The sequence below is a fragment of the Anser anser genome (genome assembly GCF_964211835.1).
Source record: "Anser anser genome assembly, chromosome: 1".
Taxonomy (NCBI): domain Eukaryota; kingdom Metazoa; phylum Chordata; class Aves; order Anseriformes; family Anatidae; genus Anser; species Anser anser.
The window spans coordinates 72,497,105-72,518,409 of record NC_139720.1 but is presented as its reverse complement, the minus strand read 5'-3'; the positions used below and the strand labels follow the sequence as shown (position 1 = coordinate 72,518,409).

Genomic DNA, 21,305 nt, shown 5'->3' with positions numbered 1-21,305 from the left:
GATGTCTTTGCGAGGCTCTCTAAAAGTTTTGACAACTACAGTATTAGTTAGGTGAGTAAGTTGGGAAGGGAAGCCCCTAAGGTAGTGAGGTGACAAATGTGGTGGTTGTGTGGCCATCCTGTTTGGGAAAAGGCAGTATTGCTTTTGTATATAGAAACCTGGGGTCTTCCTTTCCCGTGTCACTGTTTCATACAAGGTGTATCTTCAGCAGAGGAACCAGCCCAAGTTTGTCTGCAGGGAGTTAAGTGTAGTCCTCACCTTGTAAGGTATAAATTGTAGAATTTGAAAGGCTGTATAATTTTTGGTTCTTTATCCCCACTGCTAACCCAACAAATTGAGATGTATGTACAGGTGCACAAAAAGTGTCTGCATCTGCTAACATTGTTCTCACAGCTTTTTCCTGTTTTGAAAAAAAAATAAACAGTTGAAAAACATCAGAACATCACCACTTTTTAAAGTCTGTCATCTCAGTGTGTGAAATCCTTCATTTCTCATCTGTTTGTTGTGCAGGCCTGGCAGGATGCTGGACTTGGCCTGTCCACTGCTAGCAATGAAGCCTGTAAACTCTTTGATGCAGTGCTCACCCAGGTATGACGAAAAATGGGGTCTGAAGGGACTTGTGCATAAAACAGTCTTTGGTGTAGCTGATTTTTACATTCCTTAACAGCTGAAAGATTAGACAGAAGCTGTACTGAGTTGTTTCTTGAGGAAGGCATGATTAGGCAATCACTGTGTGTGTGTTTGTGTTCATGTATCTGCATTGGTTCTTTCCAGTAGCATGTGTGTTGGTTAGCTACTGGCTGTCAAGTCTGACAGGTAAGCTGTGGTCTCAGAAATGTTATGTTCTCACACGTGTTCTTCAAATCGGGCTGAATTCAGCCATTAGCAGTCAGCAGAAAACCCTCATAGCAGAGAGTGATGCCAAACACTGTAGCTGTGGGAGGGTAGTGTGCTCATCCCACTGGACCCTGGAGAATCAAACACTTGACATAAGCTGCACAGAGAACAAAGGCTGTTAGTTCTGCTGGTGGCCAGGCTACCTTAAAGAAAGCAGCTTCTGTGTTTTCTAACTGAGCTAATTGTATTTGAATGTAAAGGTTCTCTGCTATCATTTGTCTTGCTTCTGACTTTCACGTGGCTGGGAGAAGGAGAAGATGCCCAATGTCATTGGGGATTCCTTGACACAGTCTCTCTCTTTTACAGTATGCAACCTGGGCCAATGATGAGGGTCTCGGGGGTATTGAGGGATGTCTCTCCAAGCTAAAAGCAGCAGATCCAAATTTTAGTAAGTATAATCTTTAATGGTTAGTATGGAAAGTGTTGCATAATTCCTTGCCTCTTTGTGTTAACCGTGCTTCATTTAGGCAAGTGGGAAGCAGTGGGTTGCAGACTCTGTAAAGATTCTTTATAGTCAAGAGCAGGCTGGGATGATGTGTTTGGTTTTGTGTTTTTCTTTTCATTTGAAGTCTTCTTAAATGCTTATCATGAAAGGCCTAGAAAACTTCAGGCTTATAAGCCTTTCTGTCCCCTGTCACTACAGATCAGTCCCATTTTAAAACAAAACAAAACTGTGTTAATGCTTATGTAGAGATGAGTTTCCTACAGTTCTGTATGGCTCAAGTTGTAATGGGCTGGTTTCTCTAGCAATGGGACATGTCATCGCTAATGGTTTGGAGTTGATTGGTACTGGAAGTTCAGTGCGGCTCAACAAAGAGCTGGACAGTGCAATGAGAACAATGATGACACTGTCAAAATCCCAGCCTCTGAGTGAGCGGGAGAAGCTTCACGTATCAGCGCTGGACATGTTTGCCCATGGGTAAGTGTCTAGCCCTATGGGGAAGGGGACAGGAGCTGGTTTTGTCATTCAGAATCTCCTTGCTGTTGCTGTGTACCGCCTTAGCACGTGTCCCGCTTGCTCTTCTGTTGTCGCTTTCCTCACATGTAAAGGACTGGGAAGAGTTTTAGCTACCACAGGTAGAGGTGATGCTGGGGAGTGGTGTTGCCTAGCTGTCTAGCTAGACAACTAGCGAAGGATCAATGTGCAATGTTGGTGGCTGTGCTGAAATTTATCTCCCCAACCTGTATCACCATGACTAGTTTGCCATCAGAACCGTAGGAGGAAAAGTGCTGTATGGCCTCTCTTAAAGCATGAAGCACTCCTTGTTTTAAATCTGTCTTAGATCTGTCAGTGGAGTAAATGGTTTAGAACTAAGATACTTAATATTTAAGTACTCTGATGTCCAGTATAATATAATACAGACTTGGACCCACAGAAGCAAAGTCTATAACAGACCTTTCTTCTCCTCTCTGTTGTCTTCCTATGTCAAAAAAGATTTCCTCTGAAAAATGGGATATGGCAGTGTCAGAAGTGCTGTAAAGACTTACTGTTCCATTGAATATGATGAATTTATTTGCACTGTAGAAAGTATTGGCTAATCATTCACTTGCATTATTCGTCAAACAAACAGGTGAACATGGGTTTACCTCATGTATTTTGTAGCAAAGGTAAAGAGGAAGCTACCGAAGCCGTTACTATGGGATCAATTCCCACTAGAGGAGAGGGAAGATATCTGTGTGCATGTGAAGCTAGATTAATTATTGAGTCATAGAATCATTTAGGTTGGAAAAGATGTTCAAAATCATCAAGTCCGACCGTCAGCCTGACCTGCCAAGTCCCATCACTAAGCCAGGTCCTTTAGTGAGACATCCACAGGTTTCTTAAATACCTCCGGGGATGGGGACTCCAGCACTTCCCTAGGCAAGCTGTTCCAATGGTTGACCACCCTCTGTGTGAATAAATTCTTCCTAGTATCCAAACTAAACATCTTGAGACCATTTGCACAAATTTGTTGCACATTGCACAACTTGAGACGATTTTGTTGAGTTCTATCGCTTGTTACCTGAGAAAAGAGACCAACTTCCTCCTTGCTGCAGCCTCCTTTCAGGTAATTGTAGAGAGCCAAGACTCCTTCCCTCCTCCTTCTTTTCTCCAGACTAAATAGCCCCAGTTCCCTCAGTCACTGCTCATAAATCTGTTCTCATCCCTTCAGCAGCTTCGTTCTCCTCTGCACACACTCCATCAACTCAGTATACTTCTTGAAGTGGGCGGGTCCAAACCTGAAAACAGTACTCAAGGTGTGGTGTCACCAGTGCCAAGTACAAAGGGACAATTACTCCTCTAGTGTTTCTGGCCACGCTATTCCTGATGGAAGCCAAGTTGCCATTGGCCTTGTTGGCCACCTGGGCACATTGCTGGCTCATGTTTAGCCAGCTGTCAACCAGCACCCCTAGTTCCTTTCCTGATGAACAACTTTCCAGCCACTCTTCCCCAAGCCTATCCCACTGCATGGGGTTGTTACAACCCAAGTGCAGCACCTGGCATTTAGCTTTGTTGCATGTCATACAGTTGGGCTCAGCACATTGATTTGGCCTACCCAGATCACTCTACAGAGCCTTCCTACCCTCAAGCAGATAACAGCAGGACTCTGTTCAACACCATAGGAAAATCTTTAGATTTATGGTTGAGCTTCTGTTTTTTTCTGTGCAGTTTACAGCTTGTTTTTTTAACACAAGAATATTTATTTTATATTATTTCCCAGAAAGTACTCAGTGAAGATAATGTCATTGTTTCTTACAGAAGAAACATCCTTAAATTCCTTCAAGAAAAAAAAAAAAGTCTTTTGATGTTGAATTTTCTCTTTTTCAGAATAGCATGAGTTTAGAACTAACCGTAGAGTCGGGTTTGTGTGCCTTCTTTCAGCGTTCACAATATTTCTATATTTCTAGCCAGCTCCCCAAAGCTTGTGATCTATGGGAACAGATTCTGCAGAGCCATCCGACGGACTTGCTAGCCCTCAAATTTTCCCAGGACACTTATTTCTACCTGGGATATCATATACAAATGCGAGACTCTGTTGCACGGGTTTTTCCTTTCTGGACACCTGATGTTCCTCTAAGCAGGTAGGTCATGCTTCGTTTTAAAAATAGGTCTTTATCTGGTGTAATGTATACATGCTTTGTCTTTTTAACTTCAAACACATCTGAAGGATAGGCTCTGTTGAACAAAGACGTAGAAAAGATCACAGGCTTGTAAGTGAAGTCAAGTGAATTATAGACACCTGGAACATCTCTCCTGTATCCCTGCTGATACTGTTAGTGATTTTTTGGTTTGTTTGTTTTAGAAGTGAGCTTTAGGTCAGTTAGTAATTTTTGCTAGCAAATGTGGCACATCATGTACCACATAGGATAGTTTTTGTTTGTTTGTTTTATTTCTTATTTATTTTATTTAGTTAGTTAAGTCCTGAAGGTTTTGGTTTCCCAAGGTTAATTCGGGGTAATCTGAATCTACTGACAAGCAGTTAATTGATAAAAACAATTACTTGGGGATAATTTTTTTAATTATTTTTAAGACCTGTTAAATTACTTGAAAGCTGCTAACTTTATGTAAAAATCTGCATCAAATTATACATCAGCACATACATTTAACATTTAGAAATAGAATAGACCCTCCATAGTCAAACATAATTTTCTAAATATTCTGTGAATATTTATGTAGACCCATGCTCTATATCTTGATATCCAGTACAATCTTTTCTCTTTTTCTCTTCTACAAGCTCTGTAAAGAATATAGACTGAATGTTAACATAATAATGAATCTAAGGCACCCCACAAAATGTCTCATTTTTCCAGCAGTGTTATCTCAATTTAGAAAAAAACAAAATACTTTGTTTCTCTTAACTACAGTATGCTGATGTCATTTGTTGGGGAAGTAAGACTCCTTAGCAGTTTTGACTGCATTTTTGTATTTTTTTCTGGACACAGTGTTACAGAAGTGCACTTGTTGTCCACTTAAATGTAAAGCAACAGGAAGTACCCATATATTAAACATTTCTTGAAGTATAGAAATCCGGCAGGTATCCCATGTCCTCAATCTGACAGGCATGTAGAGTTTCGTATGAATTGATACCTTGGCCAAAAAAAAAAATCAACCTTTATTCCTCTCAAACCATGAAATAAATCAGGTGCAATGTACCCCACATGTTTTAGTAGATTTTTTCTGCCTCCTGAGTTTAAAACCAAAACTCCAGCAGATACTTTGAGAAACAGAGATGTATCCTGTGGTGTTTTGCAATCTACAAATCTGCAAATACAATAGCAGTTAAATATTTCTTAAAATGACCGCATCGTGTACATGCACAGAAGCATATAACTTCCCTAATTTTCCTTTACATTGGGCTTTTATTGCTTAATGGGGATGCCTTGTGACATTAGAATGATGTTAACCAGTTTTAAAGAGCCACTTCACTTAAAGGCACTTACCTATAGTTCCGTCGGCACTGGAGAAAGTGCAGAAGACTACAGTCATATGCGTTGCCTTTGAGATATTCAGATAATTTTGGTGGCAGTATTTTCTTGCTTCTGACCATCTAATTTTGCATTTTTATGAATGTTACAGAGATCAGATTCTTCTCTGCAACTCTAAATTCCAGTTTATCCAAAGATGTAAATGTCAGCTCTCAAAACACTGGTGATGTGCATTTTGTTCCTGATTTCCATGCTGGTGTCTGTTGGTCTCTCATTTCCTATGAGAGCTAGCTTATTGTTCTGTATTCTGCAAGCTTGAACCCTTTGAATCCTACAATTAGGAGTGTGGCTTACCACCAGCAGCAGCAGCCTGGCAGTGAGTTTTTTCCATCTCCAGCCTGTTGGATTGGGAGAGCCAGAATAGCCACTTTATACAAACCAGAAAGTGTTTTGACACATTCCCACTCACCGTTTCTAACTGTAAATCTTAAGTCACTTGTGGGTGCTTTTTTTTTCCCCTGTTGGTAAAACTCAGTTTGCTTCAGAATGTGTTGAATTTGAAAAATGCTAATGGTGGTTTAGACTACCTACAGAAAAGTAGACATTGAGTCTAAATATTGTCTACATACTCTACAATTCAGAATCAAAAATGCAGTGTTCTCAGTTCCATGTGATGCTCTGGCTAACACAATAAATAGATTACACGTTTTTAGTATACATGTTGGGCACGAAGAAGAGTTGGTCTTTTGTTAAAGAGACACATTTAAAATAGATGGGATCTGAGCTCTTTGCATGGTTCAATATAAAGTGCATTGTAAGGACTGTTTTGAGTTAAATGTATGTTCTGGTATGTTTTTCAATCCTATCTTAAATCTAGTTCTAACTGGATGAAGCATTATTCGTTTCTCTTTTGCTTAGCTACGTTAAGGGCTACTATTCTTTTGGACTCATGGAAACAAACCTTTTTGATCGTGCTGAGAAGCTTGCCCTTGAGGTAAACGGCCTGTTATTGATGGTAAAACGTTTTAGAATTCTTAGTCATGCTCCTTATCTCTGGGTGATGTTTTGTGCAGATACTATAAACTGACTTCGTCATCCCAGTTGTTAAGAGAAGTAGCAAAGAGATAAAGTTTAGCATGGAAATTCTCACAATTTCACAAGGAACTGTTGATTAATATTCCTTAGAAAGATTCCTATATCTATGCCATACCATGGCAATTTCATCTTAACTGTATTTCCTTCATTTCCTTATAACCGTGCCATGTGAGATGGTATCAAAACAGCTGTCTAAAATCCATGTATATCCCATTTTCTGTTTCCCCCATGTATAATTGTCTGTTTACTCCTATTAAAGAATGTTAGATTGGCTTGATGTAGTTTGCTCTTGACAATCCACCCTGTTTGGGTTCCTCCTCCATTTTTTTTCCAGATGCATATTCATGGATTATTGAGCAATTAAGCCTACAATGTTCCTGGGGATCAAAATTACTTGGTGTGTTCCCTTTTTATGAAGACAGTAGTTATACCTGATTTTCTGCAGTCCTCAGGATTATCCCTGTCCTCCAGGAGTCTCAGATACAATTCATCTTTAATGGGTGTTTTTGCCAAGGTTCTGTTACATCAAGTGGCTGAAAATGACAAGAAAGACTAACCTTACAAAATGGCTAAAACTTACTGGAAAATGGAGTGAGAAAGAGTAAATTGCTCAATAGTCAGAGCTGGACATGTTCTTAAAGAAGGAATGATTACCTGCAAGAATGGTTACCTATGCTATGGTCTATATTATGCCTGTGTATGCAATTCTTTTATGGCTCATATTGATATATGCCTTTTAAATAAAACATCATTTGATAATCTTCATTAAAGCCTGCATTCTGAAGCTGTTCTGCATGTTCATCTCTGTGCAGTAGAAGTCAGGAAGTGAAGTCAGCCAATAAACATTTTCTTCCTTTCTGTCCAAATCAGTCTTCCAAGCTATGGTTAGTAGGAAAAGTGCAGGGATGTACTTAACGTGCAGCTAATAAATACGAGTCGCTTGCTTCTATATCAGCAATAATAAATATGTTTATTTGCAAGTTTGTAAGGTTCATCACATTTTCCCTTTTTCACTCACAGGCTTTGGCTATAGATCAGACAGATGCCTGGTCTGTTCATACTATAGCTCACATAAATGAAATGAAAGCAGAGGTGAAGAAAGGGTTAGCATTTATGAAGGAGACGGAAGCCAACTGGAAGGTAAACTTTCTCATAGCATCTCTGAAAAAAACTCCTAGGTCTTCTTTATCTCCTCCAGTCAAGTTCTGTGTTTCTTCATCTAGTTTATTCCTGTCCCCATACATGTTACAAGCAATGTAAATTTCCCAGATTACGAGAAAAATCACTTGTGGTGCTGTTATCTGTGCCAATTTTGAAGCATAAAAAAATTGTATATTATGAACGACACATACTTTGCACCACTTTAAGCCATCATAACTAGGACTGCTGAGATTACACAAATGCCAAACACATTGGTTGGCCATGTTTCACAAAAAGTCTGTCCTCTCACACTGACTTATTTTAGCTAGAAATATTGAAAAAAATACTGCTTTTCAACAAGTATGTAGTTTGTACACACACATGCCATAGTTTCTTTTTCCTAAGCAGATGGAACTGGCTAGATATTTTATATCTCATAAAGTCGTGGCCGTTCCTGGAAGATGAAATATTAGATATGAAAACTGATTTATTTATACTCGCATGTTTATAGAAGTAAAATGACCAGCGTTATTTTCATAAACTTTTTGCTTAGACTGAGACTGAGCAACATGCATCAGTTGAGGAATCTAGGTAAACTTCCGCAGGGGAACCAGCTGTGAGATAACACAGGCAAAGCAACATTTCAAAAAGCTCATGTATTTAATGAGTTTTTTGATTATTTTTTGTTTGTTTGTTTTTGTTTACTTCTAGATAGGGAAGGATGCTAGGTCAGCTGTAAAGAAAAGATAAATTATGCTTTTGTCTCTTTTCTAGTCTACTCAAGTTACTCATACATCCAACTTATTTGAGTATCTCTCAGTGGTATATTGAACAGTTTTGTTAATTTGTCATGTAGTCCTTTGCTGTAAGTGGAGCTTAATTTTTATTTGTGTTGAACAGCATGTCTTTTCCTAATGATTAAGTGAAGAGCAGATAATAATATTCAGAGCATAAGGTTGTGGAGTTTGAAGTTGACAGAACCCCCAAGAGTTTGTTTTAGAGTCATCTCAGCTCACTGTTCCATGTCACCCAAAGAACAGTGCTGGACAGCGAGGCTAAAAGGATGGTTTTGCTTTTTTTTTTTTTTTTAAGTTAAATCATTGAGATGTCAAGCTTGGATATGAAGTCAACCTTCTCTTCAGGTTCATATCTTTGATGTCTTAGAAAGCATTCTGTCATTTGACATATTAGTTAATGAAACAGTGATACATGGGACTGACGGTTTGGGTGATACCTTTAAAACTACCAACAACCATTTCTGAAATCAGTCCCTGACTTTTTGAACCTGTTTGAACTCTGTTTCTTAAAATAGTTCCATGCCTCTGAGATTTCTACCCTTTATCCAAATAAAACAAAGTGCCAGATCAGTAAGTGGAATTGTCTAGAATACCCTCATGCCCACTCCAGTACAGTTAAGACTTATTGACTGACATTGTCATAATGATAATGTATATAATCACTTCTTTTATGCAATATTTTTCATCTTAGCCTTCATGAACCCATCTTTTGATCGTGAACCCAGTTAAAATGTAATCGTAGAAAAAAAAGCAGGGCTTTCTAAGGGCTTATGTTTGGCCTGGTGAATTGACAATTAGTACTTCTTTTAATGACCAGGATCTTTTATCTCTATATTATCTATATCTATATTATCACTATATCTATATCATCACTACTTTTGGTGCTTTTAATTCATCTTTCTTTCTTTTTAATTCATAATTTCTTTTCTTTTTAATTCATCTTTCTTTCCAGTAAGAGTCATGAAGAATTTGTAAGGTTTTCTTTACATGGTAGTTTATTTTTTATCGTTCCTCTCCACACAATAAAGAAGATGCCTTTTTTTTTTGGATGTTTCAGCACAAAATCAAAAGGGGCAAATTATGTTACCAGAGGAGGCCTCTGTGCCAGTACTGTTGGTTATTAAATGGGAAAGGTTTTTCTCCAGAGCAAAGAGTTCTCATAGTCTGCTTTTATTTATTTTAGCAGTCTGCAAGCCCACTTCTGCCTTAGCAATTTAATCTCATTCAGAACTCAAAATCAGCAGTAGAAGAAAGGTTTTGTTTTATTCAGTGAGGTAATCCCATGTTCTTGTTTATATGGCATTTGGTATGGTGGTATGGTAGTAAACATGATATTATCAGGTTTATGCCAACCACTTAACTACTTTAGTTGCTCATATTGGTTTTGTAATATAATATTAAACAAGTAAAGATTACTAGAGGATTTATCTTAGCACCAGAAAGTTCACTGGGAACCTTTGTACTTCCTGAAAGTGAAGCAGGTTTCATCATTACAATGAAGATTTTTCCACCTGTGAGAAGATTAAATTTAACTATAGCGTTGAGAGAGAATTGGAATAGAGAGAACAACTTTTCTGGTATCTTAATTTTCACCAAAGGATTATGGAATTATATTCCTGTCTGTCTGTTCTCAGTGCACTCACAAAAGTGAACTGCAATTACATTGTTTTGAAGTGTAGGCTATGAAAGAATATTTAAAATTCTGGTACCAGTTGAGAAGTAGAGCGCAAAGTTGGTACAGTTCAGAGAATATTTATGATATTCAGTTATGATATTTAGTTATCTAATGTGTTTGGTATGCCTGTGTGTTTGGTATCTAGTGTATCTTCCATAGTCAGTAGTAGGACATAAGTTTAAGGAGTGATTACTCTGTCTGAAATGGGTATCTAGATGGGTGGGCTGAATGGCCCTCCTAAGGTGGGTATCTCTCTCTACTACCTAGCCATGTTACTTTAAATAAGACACTTAAATTTTAGATTAGACAAATCTTACTCTTGTTATAGATGCTTTTTTCCTAAGAGAAAGATGTGAATTCTTCTGAGACATCCAAGTGCAATTCTCCTCTGGAAAATGACTTGGGAAAAACTTTGGTTTTGAGATGTCACCTTGAATTTCAAGAAGCATATGCATACTGAGAAATTTAAAGTAGGCAAGCTGATTTAAAATTCTTGTCTCTTCTCTCACTTGATGTACTGACTTTTGATGAAGAAGAAAACAGAAATCTGTCAAGATACATTTAAATTTAAAGTTATTTTGTATATAACATTTTTATTTTATTTTATTTTTTCCAGAACAGTGATATACTTGCTTGTCATAATTACTGGCACTGGGCTTTATACTTCATTGAAAAGGTATGAGACATTTTCATACAGATGTTTTATGGTCCAGGTAGATAATTGATCTAATACTATTTAAAAGGCAGTCCTAGCATTTATAATTTTTTTTCAGCTGTTTAGAGGGTTGTTTTTTTTGTAAAATGGCACAATGACATTTTTACAAGATAGTTCGTTAGTACAATTATTTTGAGAATAATTTTTTTTGTAATTACATTGAACAAAGATCTAGTATCTTCGTTGGAATGTTGAAAAATTGCTGTGAGATTATTACATGTTCAAAGATAAAATAATGTCACTAATTACATTTGGCACAATTATTTTATAGAAAGATGAACCTGGATCTCTAATTTTTAGACAAAAACTTTGTCTAAAAATAAAATTCTCTTCAAATTCAGTACTAAATTGTTGACCTCAAAATTTGCTGACTCTAGAAAAGAGGCAGTATGACAGCTCTAAATTTGGTGGCTTATGTTATTAGTCAATGTTACTAATATTTAATGTTATTCATTATTAATGTTACTAATTCTTGTTCTTATAGAGAGATCAAATTTATTGAAACCCTTTAATTTGCAACTTACCCAACCTATCAGGCTGCAATGCAGAATTTCCTTGGACTTGATAATTCTTTGTACTTGTGGGTCTCAATTCATTCGGGAGACAAATGTGACGTCATGGAAAAAGTGCCATACGTTGGTCAGAAAACAAGATAACTTGCTTATGTTCAGCACTATTAACACTATTATACAGCTTTTGTATAGCCTGCTTAACATCAGTTTTATTCCTACCTCTTTGCATAACTTTATGATGCAGTAATTTTTGCAAAGAAACCTGAAAGGAAGATTAGAAAGAGGTAACACCTTGTCTTTCTCCCTCATGTGTAACCTACAGCAGGATTAGTTCTCATTATCAAATGAAACCTAAGCATACTGGTTATTTTACCTAGTAAAGCCTAGTTTATCTTAGGCTCTGTTCTTTCTTTTCAGGCCTCAAGGAATTCATTGACTTTTTTTTTTTCTTTTAAACAAGTCATGAGGCAGTGAAGTAATATGGCACCTATTGTATTTATATGTTTGGTTACTACCCATCACTCTTGTTTTCTCTACCTGGAATGTTAATCATACGGTCCTTGTTTGCTTTTATAGGGGGAATATGAGGCTGCTTTGACAATTTATGACAATCATGTGAGTAGGGGACTTAATCTTTACTGGAGAACATGCTTAAGACCACAATACATACTTTATTCCTTCTGCATGAAGTTGAAACCTATTGCAATTGCCATACATATATATTATTTATATCTGTTGTTTGGAAAGCTGTTTGTCGACTAGTGAAATGCCCCAAATACTCAAATATTGTACAGTTCAAGCCTTTCTTACACTTTTGCTTGGAGGAGCTGTAATGGCACTGTTGGTACTGTTTTCCAGGTGTCCACATCTCTTATTCATGATGTGTAGGTCTAAATGCCCCTGAAAAAAAAACTTTTTAAAAGGATGTGAAATGATTTTCTTGTATAGTCAAGTTACCTTTATAAAGAAGTGATTTTTGCATGTTAGCTACTAAGTCAACAAAAACATGTCTTTTTATTTCTACTTAATATGTTATGGTTCTTTACTGCATAAATTTCAAAACAATCTTAGTAAATAAGTGGTATCAAATTTGGTAGGATAACATCTTTGTAAGGTTTGTAAAAATAATGTCATTAAGAAAGCTGCTGTGCAGATTCCGGTCTACTAAATCTGGCAAAATGAAGTACTATTTATGGCACTATACTGGAAGCAAACAAACAAAAAAAAAACACCTTGATGACCTTCCGTGCTTACTGAGTTTAACTCCATAACATGTAAAACAGCACAAATGAAGCAATTTGTGTGTTTGTCACTGCAAATTACCACATTCAGAAAAGATGCAACTAGGGCTATTGTCAGACAGGTATTTTTGGATGAATAAAAAGATAAAATTAATTCTGTACTTTGAATATAAGTTTGATTATCTGAGTAAGTTCCTGCTAGCACATCAGTTGGGCAGTTTATGAATACCTGTGATTACAGATTGCTCCTCAGTGCCTGTCAAGTGGAAGCATGCTGGATATAGTAGATAACTGTTCAATGCTGTACAGACTTCGTCTGGAAGGTAGGATATCCAACTGTTCTTTCTTAATCTGCAAGAGGAACAGTTTTCTTTTTGACTTCCCCTCCCTACCCTCACCCCACAATACACATCCTGGCATGTTGGAGAAGTTTTTAAAGATACTTACAGAGCAAGCTTGGTCAGTGTTACAGAAGAAATCTTAAAATTCTTTTCTTGAGAAAAGCCTCAATGCGAAATTTATAATATTTTGCTGTTCTGCTTTAATTGGGATAGAGTTAATTTTCTTTATAGTAACTCATATGGTCCTATATTTTGGATCTGTGATCAAAGCAGTGTTGATAGCTCACAGATATTTGATCTATTACTGAACAGTGCTTACACAGCATGAAGGCCTTTTCCGTTTCTCATGTTGCTCTGCCAGCAAGTAGGCTTGGGGTTGCACAAGAATTTGGGAGGGAGCATAGCCAGGACAGCTGACCCTAATCGACCAAAAGAATATCCCATATCCTAAGGCACTATGCTAAGCAATAAAAGCTTGGGAAAGAAGAAGGAAGAGGGGACATTTGGAGTTACGGTGTTTGTCTTCCCAGTTAACTGTTAAACATAACAAGGCCTAGCTTTCCTTGAAATGGGTAAACATCTGTCTGCTGATTAGAAGTAGTGAATTAATTCCTTATTTTGCTTTGCTTGTGTGCACAGCGTTTGTTTTACCTATTAACCTGTCTTTCTCATCCCACAAGTTTTCTCACTTCTGCCTTTCTGTTCTTCTCCCCATCCCACTGAGGGGAAGGCAAGTGAGCCAGCTGCCGGGTGGTGCTTGGCTGCCTACCAGTGTTAATCTACATCATGTGCATAACCTTTTTTCTTTCCAAGATATTTTTTTTCCCATGCCAGCACAGTATTTCATTCAGCTCAAGCTAGCAGAGGTCACATATTTCTTTTCTGGAAAATTTAACTTATATTGTCCCTGGAGATCTGAGGCTGAATAATTGAGTACATTAGTCTCTAAAACGCTATAGAGCTTCCTTTAAGTAAATTTCAAATGAAATACTTTATATTCTGATATTGATTGATATAGCTAGTACACATCTATTAGCCTCTGGCTTTGGGTACTCGCATAACTCTGTGTCATTTCTTCTCAACTTTTTAAAGCTGTAATTTGCACACTGGAGTTCCTGAAGGATGGTGTTGGAGGGTGCAGGGTTTCATAATGTTTTACTGAAACACTAATGGTGCATTGGGTTTGTTTATGGAATCCATCTTATCTCTCTGTATAATTTGATTGCTACAGGCAATTCACTATGAACATCATCTCCCAGAAGACACAAGCAATCTTGTATTAAAGCCAGAACCTTGTTTAATGCAGTCTAGAATACTGGCAATAAATTACTGACAGTCAATAAATCCTTTGCCCAGATACGACAGACTGTAACTAAGCATTACTCTATAATATAATTTTGCCACACCAGGGTCTGTTTTCCTGAGTTTAGTAGCAGTGCTATCTGTGCTGTGTGATGCTGATTACAAAGTGATGCTTTCGCATGTGGTATTTTTATTGAAAAAAAAATCTTTTACTCATAGGTATAAAGCTTGGAGACAGGTGGGACAATGTTCTCAAGATTACAAAGAAACACACCAAAGATCACATTCTTCTGTTTAACGATGTACACATCTTGATGTCCTCCCTTGGAGCCAAAGACCACAAAACTACTAATGAGCTTTTAACAACTCTTCAAGAACTTGCCAAGTAAGTAAATGAATTAAAATGTTATACTGCAAAAGTATTTTGTCCTCTGAACTTTAGGGTGGTAATGCCTGTGGCTCACAGAAGTGTTACAACATACTCTTCTCTGCCTTAGAGTGTTAGTGGGACAAGTCTGGTTGTCCCACTATCAGCTGATGTACAATTAGAAGATCCCTATAATTATTTTTATGAGTACTGTCTAGAGGGGCTTCTGTTTTGTTAAGCAAGAATTGCTTACATTTGAAGTCATGAGCACTAAGCACTAAGCACATTTGCTTTGTATTTTCTTTTGATGAGTTCATACTAAGCTATGTTACATACAATAAGTATTTCACCCGTATAGTAATGAGGACATTGCACAATATATGTTAGCTCTCTGTGGTTGTTACTTCTGCTCTGCTTTAAAAAGTTCTTTAATCATGGACTGTTAGTTGGTAGCAATATTCTAATAGCTACTATTTGGTGCATTGTGAAGTATCTCTGTAGGAAAGCAATTTTTAAATATTGCTAAAGCAGTTCTAGAGAGTATTTTGCTTTGAATTATGTGCAAAATTTGAATATCGAAGTATTCCAACTAAACAATGTTTTTTCTTTATGTTCTCTTGTGTATTGAATAACTGTAAATGATTGTAATTCTTTTGAAGGGGTTGATCTATAGATTATGTAAACGCAGGTGATAGATCCTAAAAACAACTTACTGGTTTAAATGGTATAGTTTTAAGTACAAAATATAGTAATTTACAAAGTTGTAAACAATAGACCACCTGATTAGATTCTGCGGCAAACATGGGGGAGAAAAAAGATTAATACTTAACCCAATACAAATTTATATCTAGTTACTCTTAATGAAATCTCTCACATAAGTGCAAGTAATGGTTTTCAATTTATGAATGCTGAACAACTGAAAGTGAATAGAAAGCTGCTGATATCTGGAGAGATTGTGTCTGAGAACACAAACCTGACCTATGGGCTTGGTAGGCTGGTAAAGTCACAAATTGCAGTCAAATAACATCCCTGTTTGCCCGGCTTCACTTCCTTGAGTTACACTACCACCTTTCCACTCCTGCTTTCTGGCTATAACATCTTAGGAATTTCAGCTTACCCTGCTCCAAGCCCATGATTGCTGGTATGGCAACCATTGCCAGTTAAATTGCCAGTTAAAAATTTCATTCAGTTCTATATTCTTCCCCCATATAACTTGTTTTTCCCCTGCTTCAGCATCTATTGCTTCCCTTCCCTTAGAAAAGAAGGAGGAAGAAGAATCTGAAATTCTCACTATTTGTTTCTGACTATAATACCTCTTAACCAAAAATAAATGTAATTTTTAAGAGTAGTTATGAAAACAAGAATCTGTCAAATCAAGCCTAAGCGTGTCTGATTTGACTGAAGTAGGAGACAGTGAATATCTTTCATATAATTATATTGATATGTAAGTATATGTAAAGTGTGTAAAACTACACACACCACTTCAGGAAAGCTGTAATGAATACACACTACTTATCTCTCCACCTAGCGTTTCTCTTTGCCTGTATTCAGCCTTTTGTAGTAATAGAGCTGCACATTTTTCGCTATAATTTGAAGCATTATGAAGCTTAATTTTGTCATTTCAGAAAACTGACTGTGAGATGAAGAAATTATTTTAATGGTTTGGATTAGTGGATTAATTTGTGCATCATGAATATATTGTATTCATGCATATAAATGATATCTAAGATGTGTTTTACTTGTGGCTTATTTATTTATTTATTTGTTTAAAATGCAGTCATAAAACTGACGCAGACAAAATTCATTTGGGGCTTTAAAGTTGACAAGAATTACCTTTTTTTAAAAAAAAAAAAAAGAATTCCATGGCGCTCTCTGGTGGTTGGTATCCCATGTTTATTTTCGTGGATAGAAATGTTAGTTAATGCAGGGGCATATATTGTTCTTCATGAATCAATACTTCAGATCAATTGCAAGAGGAAGTAAAAACCAGTCTTTGATGTCTGTGCATTTTCTCTGAGAGCTGGAAGAATCGTTTAAATGAAGGATTGTTTCATCATTTTCAGCTATCTCAGACCACTTCTTTAAAATACAGATCTGTTATACGCTTTTAACTTTCCAGAGGAAGATGCATTTTAAGGAATGATAAACACATAGGGCAACACTGTATACATAAAAATCAGCATTGACCTAGAGGACAATAAGGGAGATTTATAATAGTGACTCGAAGAGAATATTTAGGGCAAAGCTTAGTGCTTTGAAAAGTAGATCTTTAAAGACATTTTGATTGTTTATAGAGAAAGCATACAGATACACACTTTATTTATTTATTTATTTATTTACCTAAGGAGTTAATTGTAGCAATGGGGCATTTACTTTGGTGTTGCATAGCTTTCTGTTTACAGCAATGTGTACGTTTTGTATCATCAGATTTTTGGCTTGGTAAGTTTAAGGCAATAGTGTGGCTTTCAGCTGTCATTGCAAGCACTTTAAACAGAAACCAGTGACTAAAGTTACTAGGCTGGTTCCTCAATGTTAAAGACTTAATTTGAAAATTTAGAGAAAAATCTATTCTAAGCAACCAATGGAATTCATAGCATTGACCTGTGCTCTGTATTCTCAGAAATGAATTTGTATTGCTGGGGTCAAAAAGCTCTCTTCACCTTCTGGTACTCCCAACCAAGCTTTTGGCACCTAAATGGCACTGCCTCCAAGTGTCAAGGTGTGATAACTGTCAGCTCCTTCTGTAGCAGTGGAAAAACAATTCCACATTGTCCCATTGCAGATATTGCCTATAGACCAAACGGCTACAATTTGGCTACTTATATTTTTACATTTTTTAATATTGGGAAGGATGTCTACTAAAATGTATACTTCTGCAGGCTTATTGTCATGCTTTATGTCTCTTTCACTCTTAGATGGGTTAGGTTACAAGCATTTAAAAGAAAAAAAAAAAAGAAAAACAAGTGCTATCTAAAATCCCTTGCTGTTTTTGCATCTAAAAACAGTCTATTGTGGTTAAAATAAGAGAGCAGACTTTGAGAGCTGTCACTGGGAATGCAGTGTATATTACAGCGATGGTGAGGCACTGTGATGCGTGGCAAGTTGTTTTGAAAGATTTATATTTGGAGCTCTCTGCAAGAGACTGATTGCCAGTTTTGGCAATGACAAGGACAGTCAAAGAACTAGCAATAGGATGTTCTGGTGAGAAGATCAGAAGAGAAACTAGCGTAGAATGTTCTGCCTTTTTCTTAACCCAAACTATTTATTGCAAAGGCAGGAGGCATTGGGCTTGTGACTTGCAAATATGTGCAGAGGAATGAAAACTGGTTAATGAGTAACAGAGGTGAAGGTAACATAACCACACAAAAAAAATATTATCCAAGTACTGTACCTGAAATATCAGGCTTTGCAGGGTAAAAAGAATAATTCTGTCTGCAGGCAGTGACAGACTTGCACTGAAATATGCATGTTTATCATTTGATTTATGCAAGTTCACCACTTTCTCATTCTACAGAGCACCTTGTGAAGACCATGAACTTTCCCTGGCTCCTAGTTTGGGGTTACCACTGTGCCAGGCTTTTATGGAGTTTGAAAAAGGAAATTGTGACAAAGCAGTAGACCTGCTGTATCCAATCCGTTACCAGCTAATCCAACTAGGAGGCAGTAATGCTCAGGTAAAGGAGGTCAATAAAACATGTTTTGATGCAACTTAATCCTCTTCCAGTAGCCTCCCTTTGATGCTTACATTACTAATAACACTTCATTCTTATAAAATGAAAAATTGTGCTTGTGACTGAATCCTGTTTACAAACACTTACTAACAGTGTTAGCTATTCAAACATGTCAACGAGAAAATGTTTTCCTCGGGGGCTTTTGGTAAACAAGACATTGTAACCATTGTAATGATGTTCATGTAAGTCTAAATTACTTATTAATTTGTATTTTGCTAACTTCTTTTCTGTTTTCAGAGAGATGTTTTCAACCAGTTATTGATTCATGCTGCTTTAAATTGTAAATCAGAAGCCAAACAAAACCTTGCTAAGTGAGTATTTTTCCTGATTTTTTTATGGAAATAATAGTTTTCAAAAATCAAGAGTAGTAGCAAGTATACTCAATTAGTGCTGTAATTACACACAAGCATTCATAGTTAAATGTTGCTACATTTATCAAGATAAAAAGTGCAATTGCTTTCGGTTCCAAATGTGCATTCTTACAGTCTGGATGATTTATCTATATTTTTTTAAGGGCAGTTGATTTTCAGAGGGTTTCTGTCTTAAACAGTGGCCTCTTGCCTGCTGGTCTGTGTACTTAATGGACTCCTAAACTTCAGCAAACTGCTGAAAGTCAAGTCCATCCTAATAATAACATCAGTTTTACTGGGAAATGTGATTAACAGAGCCTGATGTGAGCTTGCCTCAGTACAAATTATATGTGTCTTGCTGGGCAGAAATCACAGATGTTGCTCATTGACCTGTATGGAGTTCTGTTGAAAGTCATCAACTGGGCCTGCCTGTGCACTTAAAAGAATGGATCCTCAGGACGGTGTAAAGCCTTGCCTGTTCCCCTCCTGAAGTTTCTTTGAAACATAAATATTAAATCAAAATAATTCTTTTGTGCACCCTGAGTGCTCATTTTCAGTCTCTTGTCAGTGCTAAGAAGCACGCTGTTCTGCCTAAACTTACTGCCAAGGCTAAATGTTTCCAATAAAGGAAATCTGCACCTCAAGAGCAGGTCTTTAGGTATTCTTTTCTATCTCTTATAAGGACACTGCAGATGATCTTACAGGAAAAAATGATGTTGTACTCATGACCTTCATCCCATTTATCTGCTACCTATTCTCCTTTCTCAGATGCCTCCTGAGGGAACGCGACGTGATGAGACCAAATTCACCAATGACAGAGCGACTTATGAGGAAGGCAGCAGCAGTTCATTCAATGGCTTAAATCTGTCCTCTGTGCTTGAGATAGCAATGTGCTTAGCAATCAAAGTCTGGGTGCAGGGAGTGGAAGAGTGCTATGCTGTAGCCCATGCTAGAGAATCACAGTGAGTAAGAGCACCCTAGGAGCTAGAGATCTGATGACAATTTCCTTAAAAGATATAAAGCTGTTGCATTTCATGTTATATCTTGGATGATTCTACAAGGAAATAAGAATACCTGCTGATAATACACAGCTATCTGTAGCATCCTGAGGCACTACTTTTCTGGTATATTTCCTTGAAAGTTTCCTCGACCCTGATAATATTCAGTACAGAAACAGTGCCTGGATTTCAGTCATTCATTGGCCTGGTTTATTACTTCATTAATATGTTAAATAGTGAGTAAACATTTCAGGTAATTCAAATAGACCTTCTCAGCATCGCAGATGGGCAAGTGTAGGGCCAGAGCCAATACAGGCATAAATGGAGTTCCATATCAAGCTTCCAGTCCATTAAGGCATGAGTTACCCTGGCATTACAGATCTGTCTGCACTCAGGATCTTTTTCCAGGTGCTTTTTTTTAAACTGTCTCTTACAAAATGTTAGATTTCAAGACAGAATCCCAGAACTTCTTGAAATTAAAATGTGAAAGAGCCAGACAAGAGGAACAATGGCTGACTGCTGGTTAGGACTATTTTGATGTGGGTGATTGCTTGGCACCTTTAAATCTTTCAGGAAAAAATGAAAAAGCCTGGATTTCAGCTAAAACAGTGCTGTCTCTGAATGGTAATTTGGGCTGGAATCTTTGTGCTTAGTTTCTGATAACTCAGGCCTTACTGTCGTCTCAACAGCATGGGACACTTTGTTTAGCAATGTAAGGTTTAAAGCCAATGTTCATGAGCTTTACAGGAACACTGGGGCATCTCAGTGCGGGTGAAGACTGCAAAGGAACTCCCCCAGAAAGAGAGCTAATGGGAACTGTCACAAAGCTTTGTCCTGGCGCAAGTGATGTGATGAGCTTTGGTGCTGCAAATAAGTCATGATAGGAGACATAAAGCTCCATGAATTTCTTGTGCCTCTCAATTCCTGCAGTGTAGCAGAGTTAAAAGCTTGTCTTGCAACAGTAATCCAGAAATCCCTAATGGAGAGAAGATAGTTTTTCAAACCAAATCTAATGCCTTCTGTTCTTGTTCCTGAGTAGAAATGCCACACCCTTTAATTTTCCAAGCTCTGGCTTTGGTATCTACAAGCACTCCAGGACATGTCTGCTCCTCCTTCCTATCCAGCTTGGGCTCTTCCACATGTCCCACAGTAGCCCCTTTTCACACACAATCCTTCTGACCTAAAGCACTTGCATAGCTGGCCCTACGTTTGCCCTGGAGTTCCTACATAATAGAGGCTTAAGATATGCAAGTGCCTTGCTGCCTGCCTTCTTCCCCCAACCATCACTTGAGGAAAAAATAGCTTAGTTTTAAAAAAATGATAATTTGTGAAACCATATAAGGTATTTCGGTCCTTGCTTGCAGCCTTTTGAATCCTGTGGACAGTCATAGTTCACTGCTCTTCAGGTATGTCACTACCTTATCTGTCCAGCCATGGCTGTGATTGGCTCACTCAGTGATAAAGTTAGTGCATTTTTTTTTACTGTTAATTTTTAATCACGGCATGTCAAGCAATGACTTTAGACAGATAAATTTTTACTCAAGGGATGTAATAAATCTTACTATGCAACAAAAGTCTGAGAAATCTGCTGGCTGTTTATGAAGTGTGTAGTGTAAGTGATGCATTGCTACATAAATCTAAGAGTGATATTTTTAGTACTCCTGATATAATGTGATTTAGAATTCTGTCTGCTTTACATTAATAAATTCAAAGATGTCCTCAGTTGAGCAGCAAGTA

At 37.3% G+C, this 21,305-nt stretch overlaps 1 protein-coding gene across 1 annotated transcript in view; it reads left to right on the top strand.

Annotated features, from left to right (window-relative positions):
• TTC38 (tetratricopeptide repeat domain 38) overlaps positions 1–21,305 on the top strand; it is a gene marked incomplete at its 5' end in the record, with an annotated part of 22,394 nt that extends 1,089 nt beyond the window's left edge. Inside the window, 13 exons of the mRNA XM_083800572.1 lie at positions 511–588; positions 1,204–1,285; positions 1,645–1,816; positions 3,787–3,960; positions 6,223–6,298; positions 7,420–7,539; positions 10,628–10,687; positions 11,815–11,853; positions 12,721–12,802; positions 14,342–14,507; positions 18,004–18,163; positions 18,458–18,531; positions 19,339–21,305. Of these exons, the coding sequence (XP_083656698.1) occupies positions 511–588; positions 1,204–1,285; positions 1,645–1,816; positions 3,787–3,960; positions 6,223–6,298; positions 7,420–7,539; positions 10,628–10,687; positions 11,815–11,853; positions 12,721–12,802; positions 14,342–14,507; positions 18,004–18,163; positions 18,458–18,531; positions 19,339–19,432 (1,377 nt within the window). The 3' untranslated portion in view covers positions 19,433–21,305. The remainder of the gene's footprint in view (positions 1–510; positions 589–1,203; positions 1,286–1,644; positions 1,817–3,786; positions 3,961–6,222; positions 6,299–7,419; positions 7,540–10,627; positions 10,688–11,814; positions 11,854–12,720; positions 12,803–14,341; positions 14,508–18,003; positions 18,164–18,457; positions 18,532–19,338) is intronic.